Source organism: Ornithorhynchus anatinus, chromosome 5 (assembly GCF_004115215.2).
Source record: "Ornithorhynchus anatinus isolate Pmale09 chromosome 5, mOrnAna1.pri.v4, whole genome shotgun sequence".
In the NCBI taxonomy this organism is placed as follows: domain Eukaryota; kingdom Metazoa; phylum Chordata; class Mammalia; order Monotremata; family Ornithorhynchidae; genus Ornithorhynchus; species Ornithorhynchus anatinus.
Genome location: NC_041732.1, coordinates 13,358,273 through 13,368,148, shown reverse-complemented (window position 1 = coordinate 13,368,148; position 9,876 = coordinate 13,358,273). Strand labels below are relative to the sequence as shown.

At 53.1% G+C, this 9,876-nt stretch overlaps 1 protein-coding gene across 1 annotated transcript in view; it reads right to left on the bottom strand.

Annotated features, from left to right (window-relative positions):
- Positions 1-3,031: 3,031 nt before the first annotated feature.
- PTPN9 (protein tyrosine phosphatase non-receptor type 9) overlaps positions 3,032-9,876 on the bottom strand; it is a 59,912-nt gene continuing 53,067 nt past the window's right edge. The window contains exons 10-13 of the mRNA XM_029066362.2: positions 9,276-9,354; positions 7,160-7,310; positions 6,032-6,239; positions 3,032-5,100 (exon numbers count right to left, since the gene is read on the bottom strand). Coding sequence (XP_028922195.1) covers positions 4,886-5,100; positions 6,032-6,239; positions 7,160-7,310; positions 9,276-9,354 — 653 coding nt within the window. The 3' untranslated portion in view covers positions 3,032-4,885. The remainder of the gene's footprint in view (positions 5,101-6,031; positions 6,240-7,159; positions 7,311-9,275; positions 9,355-9,876) is intronic.

The following is a 9,876-nucleotide window of genomic DNA, read 5'->3' as shown; positions in this document are numbered from 1 at the left end:
GGGGTCCTGGGTTCTAATCCCAGCTCCATCTCGTACCTGCTCTGTCACCTGGGCAAGTCACTTAACTTCTCTGTGCCTCAGTTTTCTCATTTCTAAAATGGGGATCCTATACCTGTTCTCCCTCCTACTTAGACTGTGAGCCCCTTAAGGGTCCTGATCGTCTTTTATCTACCCCAGCACACAGTACACTTTTGACCCAAAAGTGCTTAATAAATATTATCATCGTTATTATTAGTATCCGTCACCAGAGTCCATTAACCTGAACTAGACTCCGTAACTGGGGAGCAGGCCCAGGGAGCACCAGGACAGTTTGCCAAACAACAACAGAGACCTTTTTTTCATGGACCAAGCAAGGTAAAATCCAGTGGAACCTAAAGTCGGCAGGTTACTCTAAGGTTTCTGAGCAACTCAAAGGGAACCCACGAGGCCGAATCAGAAGCTTTCTTCCCAAGAATGTACACCCATCATAACGCTGCAGTTTTTTGAGCTCTTGAACTGCAACTGGATTCTCAGACTGAAGAGTACCTTTCCTTACTCAGTCTCCTGAAGCACTGTTTCTGACCCTTTATTCCAAGGACCTGTGGGCTGTTGATTGAACTGCCTTGATTCCTCTGCTGGAGCTGCAAATACGTAGCACACGTTCCCCTTTCCCGGGATGAGACGTTTTACCGTCGCGGCTATCCTACAGCCCCTCTCTCCCTTCCACGTAACTCCATCTTCAGATTCTCCCCTCAAACGCTTCCTCTTTACATGTCTCTCCAGCCCAATCCTTTCTTTGCTCTCCCTCTTTAAGTTAAGGAACCTCAAGTGGAAACCTTACTCCAAAGATGAACAGCTGTTCCCTCTGAGCCCCTGTGGCAGGGCAAGAAAGAACGGATTTAAAGTGCAGCAGGGTGGGGGGAGAGGGGTGGAGACGCCAGAAAAAACTTTTTGATTGGGGGGGAGGGGGCTGAGAGGCCTTAGAACGGGCTCCCCGGGGCGGTGATGGCTCCTCCTGCCCTGGAGATTTCTGAGAGTGACGGGCTCTCTAACTGGAATGATTTAAGTGGAGTCTTGTCAGAAGAGATCACCTCTTGAAATCCCATCCAGCCTTTGGAGTCGAGGCCTTTTCTAGCTCTGAGGTCACGCCAGTTGCCTGCTCTTCTCAGGGAGCTCTGAAATGCCAGGCAGAGGGTATTGGATACCACTGGTCTGTGGCTTTATGTTTCCTCGGACCTCTCGCCTACTCCCACCCATTCCGGGTAGCGGGCCCGTAGGAACGGAGATCTCGACACCGAAGGGGGGGTAGGGGAGTGGGCTAGGCGGCAGACCCCTTCTCGCAGGAAGAACACACCCTGTCACCGGACGAGACCCGGCACCGTAAGTCACCCCTGAATGCACGTACACCTCTTCCCGTCGTGCTTCGCTCCTAGTTAGCAGCTCCTGGCGGAGAGGAGTGAGCTCTGTCGTCAGTAGGCGAGGCCCCCAGGGCCTTCCATCTCTTCTTCCGTATGTCAGGTAGGGTAGCGGGTGCCTCTGTTGCCACGGATCTCACTACGTAGCCGTCTGACTGGTTTTCATCCTACTTCCCACCAGATTGCAAAGTATTCTTAAAATCCCACCTCCTTCAACAGGTCTTCTTCGATGGATTCCTGACACCCAGAGCCTGGCAGCTCATCTCTAGCTCTCATGTATTTGTGGATACCCATCCTCAGAGAGACACACACACAGACGCATATATGGATATGTATAAAATAATACAGTGAATTATTTATTCTGATTCCTCTGTTTGGAAATATTGTCATGCCTGTCTCCCCGATTAAAAGAACTAGTTCCTGGTGGGTGGGGGACGTCTCACCCTTTACTTGGGCAGGGAATGTGTCTACCAACTTTGTTATGTTGTACCCTACCAATTGCTTAGTACAGTGCTCTGCACAGAGTAAGTGCTCCTCCACTTGTCTAGTGTGTGACCTGGGGCAAGTCACTTGACTTCTCCAGAGCTGTCACCTCATCTAGAAAATGGGGATTGAGAGTGCGAGCCCCAGTACCTGACACACAATAAGCACTCAACAGATACCATTATTGTTATTATTATATAGGATTGATTTTATTCTTCTCTCCCCAGCACTTAGTACAGGGCATTGCACCCAGTGGGTGTTCAATAAATACCACTCCTACTCCAATTAGACTTTGAGCCCCATGTGGAACAGGGACTGAGTCTGACCTAATTATCTTGTATCTCCCCCAGCTCTTAGTAATGCTTGGCACATGGTAATCACTTAACAAATACAATTATTATAATTATTATCATTACTCCTCCTCCTCCTCCAAATACTACCTGTGAGCAAAGCGCTGAATAAATATCATTTAGTGACTGACTCCTTCCCCCAACCTTGACCCTGACCCTGGCTTGGAATTTAAATCGGGTCCTGTGATGACGAAGATGATAACTCTATTTCCTAAGTGCTTACTATGTGTCAAGCAGTGTTCTACGCAGTGAGGTATGTTCTACGCAGTGAGGTAGATACAAGTTAATCGGGTGAGTCAGGGTCCCTGTCCTACACTGGCTCACAGTCTAAGTGGGAGGGAGAACGGGAACAGAATTTGCATTTTGCAGGTGAGGAATCCAAGGCCCAGAGAAGTGAAGTGACTTGTCCAAGGTCACACAGCAGGCAAGCGGCAGAGCAGGGGTGAGAGCTTAGGGCCTCTGGCTCCCAGGCCAGGGCTCTTGCTGCTAGGCCGTGCTGTTCCCGTGAGCACAAGGGATCTTGTTGGGCAAGCGGTCGGCTTATTCCTTCCCCCCAAACACCAAGAGTCAAAGCAGAGAGAAGAAGGGAAATTCTGTGCCCAACAGCAGCCCGACAGAAGCTCCCTGGCTCTCTCTGGGTCGGACCCAGTGTCCGACCGAACCGGGCAGAAGCAAGAGATCCCAGATTAGATTAGAAAAGAAAGAATTGAACCCTCCCTTCCTCCCTCCCAGGTTTCTTCCCGCTACCATAGGCCAAGGCTTCTAACGGTCCCAAAAACTGCTACTTGAAAGAAGCCAAAAGGGTCTGATCATTGGTAGGTATATTTATCTGTAAATACAAAACTGTATCGCCATAAGATATTGAATATTAACATTTACAATTATTCTCCGCATCTGACTCAATCCATTAACGTTAAATACAAAATGAAAAGTTTGTAAAAATAAGAATATACACATTCAAAGAGCTTACTTATTACAGTATAAAATTACTGAGGTCCGATCAGCTGCCAACCTCATCTCCTGGGATGGGGAGGAAGGGATGCGTCGGGGGTGAACGGTGGTCTCCTGGACTCAGTGCCCACTGGGGCACCCTGCTTTCATCAACCGGCCCACCGGGTTCTCTGCCGAAGCAGCGGAGGCCAGGGCAGGGGGAGCAGGGAGGAGGGGGCGAGGGGACGGAGAGGGGGTGGAAATCGGCATCTCCCAATTTGGGGGGGGTCCCAAATGGAAGCTGGTTCGGGCTTCCCCTTGGCACCGAGGCAGCCCAGATTTTTGGTTGGCTGGTAGGGACAGGACAGGAGGGTGGGCAGGATAGGGGCTGGGGGTCTTGGAAGAGGAGCCCTCCAACCAAAACAAAATCTAGCTCTTCCCCCATGAAGCAAGTCTCCCAGGCAAAGGTTCTCCTCCGGGATGCTGGGGCCCCCGCACCTGTGACCCTCCCTCCGCCTGGCTTTCTTCTAATGCTTCGTACCGACGCTCTCTGACCCCGGCTCTTCCCGAGGGAGGTCTCCGCCTGCCCCAAGGTCAGCGGTGGGAGGGAGTTCCCAGCATCACGGCGGAGGTCCGCAAGTCCTTATTCCGAGAGGACGGGGGGGAGCTCCCCGGTCGGCCAAGTCAAAGGAGCTAATGGTTCCGTGAGAGCCAGACGTGCCCTATTCCACCCAGGCTGATCCAGGTCCGGCCCGCCTGGGCGCTGGGAACCGGCAGCGGCCGGGACCAGGGTGGGGGCTCCCCGCCCCACCCTCCCTCTGGGTCATCTGTGGGTTGCACCGGGAGAGAGGGGGCGAACGGCAAGCGTGGGGGCCGTGTCCTTCTCCCCCATAATTTGGTCCCCTAGACAGGTCACGGTACCGTCCTGATGGAGCCCGTTCTAAGCTTCTAGTGTCATTTCTAGAGGGGTCTCTGGCTGGCCAGGGGCCATGCCAGGTGGGCTGGGGGAAGCCTCCCGCCAGGTCACGTGCAGACCCTCTCACTGGCCGCCGCCTGCTGTCGCCGCAGGGACGCGACATTTAGCTCCATGAACGGCTAGAAAGAAGTGTGTGTATACATGTATTTATATACTACGTACATAAGAACACAAAGTATATATTATATACACACATACATACGACCCCACACGCGCACGCGCGCGCACACACACACACGACACGCACACCGACTGGCAGATAAGACGGAAACACATGTGCCCTTCTTAAATTTCAGACTCTCTTGGCACTGGCAAGGATGAGGTTTTAGGAGATCCTGGAGGTGGTTTCTCCTCCCCTTCCCATCAAACCGTGGCCAAGGCACATAGAAAGGGTGGGAAAGGCCTGGGTGGCAGGGGGTGGGGGGCGGAGGGGAGAGGGAGGGAAATCTTCCCCCACTTACCTCTAGGGACCCCTGGCAAATGGGTAGCCACAGTTTGGTTTTCGTAAGGCACAGTTCAATAGCAGGTGCTAAGACACGACACGAGCTGCTAGCCGGTGGCTACCCGGGGTGACGGCGTCATAACTATCTAGCCGAGGGACCGGGCCGCGGGGCGCCGGGGCGCACGAGAGGCCGAGGTTGGTTTGCCTCCACGTTCCTGATGGCCGCCTAGAGGGGAGGAGGGGGCTGAAGGGAGCCGGCGGTCAGTCGGTCCCTGGCCTCGGTCGGGGGCACAGGGGCTCCGGGGGCCGGTCACTGCCGCTCCACGCCCGGCCGCGAGTGGTTAGGGGGCAGCAGGCCTTCCCTCTGCGCGTACTCGATAATGGCCGTGTAACAGAAGTAGTACTGCTCGGGGGTCTGGATGCTGAACGCTCTCTGGGTGCGCATGCGTACCACGGTCTGGTACACATTCAGCGTGCCCACGTCTTCCAGCTGTGAGAGGCAGATATCCAGCGAGCAGAAGGTACCTGAGGAAGGAAGGGCATGTCATCATCAGTCCTCAATCATCAGAGGTATCTACTGAGCACACACTACGTGCAGAGCACCGTACTAAGCGCTTGGGAGAGTAGAGTAGAAGATAACCGAGTCGGCAGAAGCGTGGGGGAACTGCCGCTTCACGTCGAGCCGCCCCTGTCCCCCAACCCCTCCTGCTGCGGCTGGTCCCTGGGCCGGCAGGGTCCTATTGGGGTGACCCGGGAAGGAACCCGAAAGTTGGGGAAAGGCCTCTTCTCGCCTAGGACACACGTGGGGAATTCTAGAGGCGACAGGTCTGAGGAGGGAAAGCACGAGGGTAGAGGGAGGAGTCTCCTGCTTCGAAGAAAGAGAAAATCCAATCCTGGGAATTCCGGGCCTGGAGGTTTCCAAACTGGAAAACGGAAGGATCGACAGGGGTCCTTGCCCCGGCTATTAGGAATCAGGGAAGAGGCTGAGGGGCGGGTCTTAGCTGGATCTGCTCATGTCAGTCAGGACACGGAGCCAAGTGTGGCTTCACCTGTCTCCGTTCCTGTTGCCATCAGCCTGAGGCGGGGATGAGGGCGTACGGATGGATCTCCGCGGGACCCTCAGCCCTCTCCAGCCTGAAAGCTGCAGCTCAGATGGAACGCCAGGCCGAGGGAAGAAGAAAGCTGAGCCCGTGGGGCCTTCTGGGGCAGGGACATCTGGAAGGGCTGTGCTAATGGTGGCCATAGCACCTGGCATCTGACACGCCGCTCCCTGTCTATTAAAAAGAAAGCACTGCCAAAAGAATTATCTGAGACTCCCTGAGCTTACCCGAGAGAGAAATCCCAGCAAAAAAAATCCCGAGCCATGCTCTTCTGCGGAGAAACACCCTGAACGTCACCCCATACCGCTCTCGGGCCAATATTACACATCCCCAGAGATGGGTTTGGAGGTCGGTACCTGTCCTGCCAATGCCCGCACTGCAGTGGACCACGATGGGTGGCCCTCCGGGGTGACCTCTGCTGCGTGGCCCCAAGGCGCTGACCGCCACCCTCTGCTGATGCTTGACCGACCCCAAGAAGTCGATCAGAGAGGCCGCGGAGGAGGGGACGCCGTAATCGGGCCAGCTCAGGAACTGGAAGTGGGTCACTCGCCGTCTCTCTCGGTCCTGGATGCAAAAGCCATCATCATCTCTGCCGTCTGCTCCCTGCCCGTGCCAACTCACCTGTCCCCACTCCCTCCTCCTCCCCTCAAGTTGGCTTCGCCCCACCTGGATTAAACATAGGACATCCCCCCCAGCCCCGACATCCTGCCCCACAAAAGAGCCCTGAAGTCCATTCTCCTTCCTTCCGGTCTCCTCCTGTTTTCTCCGTTCTCCCCCAGATCTACCCTTGGAACAGACTCTGACCCCTGTCATCTGTTAACACTAGGATGGGAGGTCCACACTATCATCCAAGTGGCCTAGCGGAAAGAGCCCGGGCCTGGGAGTCAGAAGACCTGGGCGCTAACCCCGGCTCTGCCGGCTGCCTGCTGTGTGACCTTGGGCAAGTCTCTCAACTCCTCTGTGCCTCAGTTTCTTCATCTGGAAAATGGGGATTCATTACCTGTTCTCCCTCCTATTTAGTCTGTGAACCCCACGTGGGCCATGACCTGTGTCCAAGTTGATAAGCTTGCATCTACCCCAGGGCTTAGAACAGCGCTCGGCACATATTAAGCACTTAACAGACACCATAATAATAATACTATTAACCACGATAAGAAGGGTTTCAGTCCCCCAAATCTACAGTACCCCTTGCACCTACCCGCAACTGATCTGGGGGCCTACGGACATGGAAGGTGAAGTCCCACCCTGGTTTTCCTGGATTACAGCCCAAGGGAGTGATGCCACAAGGGATCAGAACACCGTGTCTTGTGGGATAAACTGCGCTGGATGGAAACCTCCCAATTCTTTCTTGAGGCCACGTGCCCGGAGCTGCCCCGATCACACCTTTTCCTCGCACTGGAGACGGTAGCGGTGGGAAACTCCTTGTGAAAGTTTCTCCTCCCACTTGCCCGGGGGGATCTGAGTGGAGAGGAAGAGGGCTTTACCTCGGGGTTATGAATTTCCAGCACCGTCTTCTTGTAATGACTCAAGGACTCCACTCCCAGATTGGTCAGAATGAGGCCACCGTATCTAACCCGAGAGTCTTTCTCTAAAGGCCAGTACTGGCCACACTTCCTCCGGCCGCCCTCCTCTAGCCTGCGAACACACAAGAGTCAGAGAGCGTAAGAATGTCTGTCACAGCCTCCCTTCCTCCATGCAAAGCCCAGCCAAATGACCCCCGTCCCTTTGACGCTAAACTGGTTGCACTACTAGAGAAGCAGCGTGGCTCAGTGGAAAGAGCCCGGGCTTGGGAGTCAGGTCATGGGTTCTAATCCCGGCTCGGCCACTTGTCAGCTGTGTGACTTTGGGCAAGTCACTTAACTTCTCGGTGCCTCAGTTACCTCATCTGTAAAATGAGGATTAAGACTGTGAGCCCCACGTGGGACGACCTGATTCCCTGTGTCAACCCCAGTGCTTAGAACAGTGCTCGGCACATAGTAAGCGCTTAACAAATTCCAACATTATTATTATCCCGGCTCTGCCGCTTGCCAGCTGTGTGACTTTGGGCAAGTCACTTAACTTCTCTGTGCCTCAGTTACCTCATCTGTTAAATGGGGATTAAAACTGAGAGCCCCACGTGGGACAACGTGATCACCTTGTATCCCCCAGCACTTAGAACAGTGCTTTGCACATAGTAAGCGCTTAACAAATACCACCATTTTTTAAATTTTATTTTATAGTAGCTGTTTGACATTTGAACCGTATCTGCCTCCTGGGGGAAAAGAAAATCTCCACAAGTTGACACCCCTCTTCTTGAGCAGAAAAAAAAGGAATCTCCCTCAAAATCTGATTTGACCTTTTATTCCTGCTACCTGGGAGCATACGGTTTCATCCATTTTGCCTGGGAGAGACTCGCCATGGGGTTTGCTGAACAAAGGATAAGGATGATGGACATTCCCAACAAAATTAGAGTTGACTCTAATGCTCTTGGCTTGCCCAGTGCCGTTTGCCTTCTCTAGCCCTTGCCGGTCTCATTCCCACGGGGCGGGGGCATGGCACACTGCAAAGAGCACGGCAGCGTCTTCGCTCCCACGAACCAGCCGCTCTTTCTCCGGGGCCAGCGGCAGAGAGAAGTCGGCAGTCTGGACATGCATCGCACAGCGGTCACCGCATCACAGTCTCACATCCGTCCGGACAAGGAGTGCCACACACTGGGCAGGATCTAGCTATCGATCAACGGGATTTATGGGGTGCTTGCTGTGTGCAGAGCACTGGACTAAATGCTTGGGACAGCACAATACCACAGCATTGGATGACTGTAAGCCCGTCAAAGGGCAGGGACTGCCTCTATCTGTTACAGATTTGTACATTCCAAGCGCTTAGTACAGTGCTCTGCATGTAGTAAGCGCTCAATAAATACTATTGAATGAATGAATGAATGAATGTTGCCACCCACAAGGAGTTTACAGTCTAGAGGGGAAACAGACATTAACATAAATAAATAAATTATACATATACACATAAGTGCTGTGGGGCCGAGGGTGGAGTGAAATACCAACTTATTTATTCAACAAATTTGACCAGCCTCATGCTGAAATCAAGGCGGGGAGGGACTGGGTAAGTGGAAGCCAGACCCATTAGTAAAAGAGGAGTGATTTCAGACGGGAAGCACCTCTCCTTGTTCACCCCCTGGCAGAGGTGGGCAGTGGGTCGAAAAAGCTGAAGTAGCATGATTTTCCAGCTCCAGTAGTTTTCCCAGTCACTTTTCTCCCTCCAAGAACACCGAGCTAGAAAGTCAGGCCTCAGGAGCTATATTTACCATTAAGTCAGACACAGGCTGGGGTCTGTCAACTGCTGGTCGCTGGAGAGAGGACACAGCACTTTACGCTCCTTCTGCCAGAGTTCTTCTATGTCTACTACTTTGATCAATCGATGTTATTTACTGAACGCTTACCGCCTGCAGAGCACTGTACAAAGCACTTGGGAGAGGGCACTACGATAGAGTTGGTAGACCCAATCCCTGCTCACAAGAAGCTAATGGCTTAGGAGACTGGAACCAAATCTTCCCTCAGGATCTCCTGCCGGTAACCCAGACACGCACCCCTGCTGGGGAAAACGTACCGTGTAGTCATGACGATCACCAGGACGTTCTGCTCCCACACCATCAGCCAGAAATCACGGAAAGTGTTTTCCAAGGGGCCTGGAGGGGCAGAAGCAATCAATCAATTGCATTTATTGAACACTTACTGTGTGCAGAGCATTCTCTTAAGCACTTGGCAGCACTTGAGAAGCAGCATGGCTTAGTGGAAAGAGCAGAGGACATGGGTTCTAATCCCGGCTCTGCCACTTGTCTGCTGTGTGACCTTAACTTCTCTGTGCCTCAGTTACCTCATCTGTAAAATGGGGAGTACGCCTGTGAGCCCGACGTGGGACAACCTGATTACCTTGTATCTACCCCAGTGCTTAGAACAGTGCTTGGCACATAGTCAGCGCTTAACAAATACAATAACTGTTATTAATATTATTACCATATAACGGAGTTGGTAGACACTAGTGCATAGTAAGTCCTTACATTAGTAGCAGCGAGACCTAGTGGAAAGAGCCCGAGCCTGGAAGACAGAGGCTCTATCACTTGTCTGCTGTGTGACCTTGGATAAGTCACTTTACTTCTCTGTGCTTCAACTTTCTCATCTGGAAAATGGGGATTCACTGTTTTCCCTCC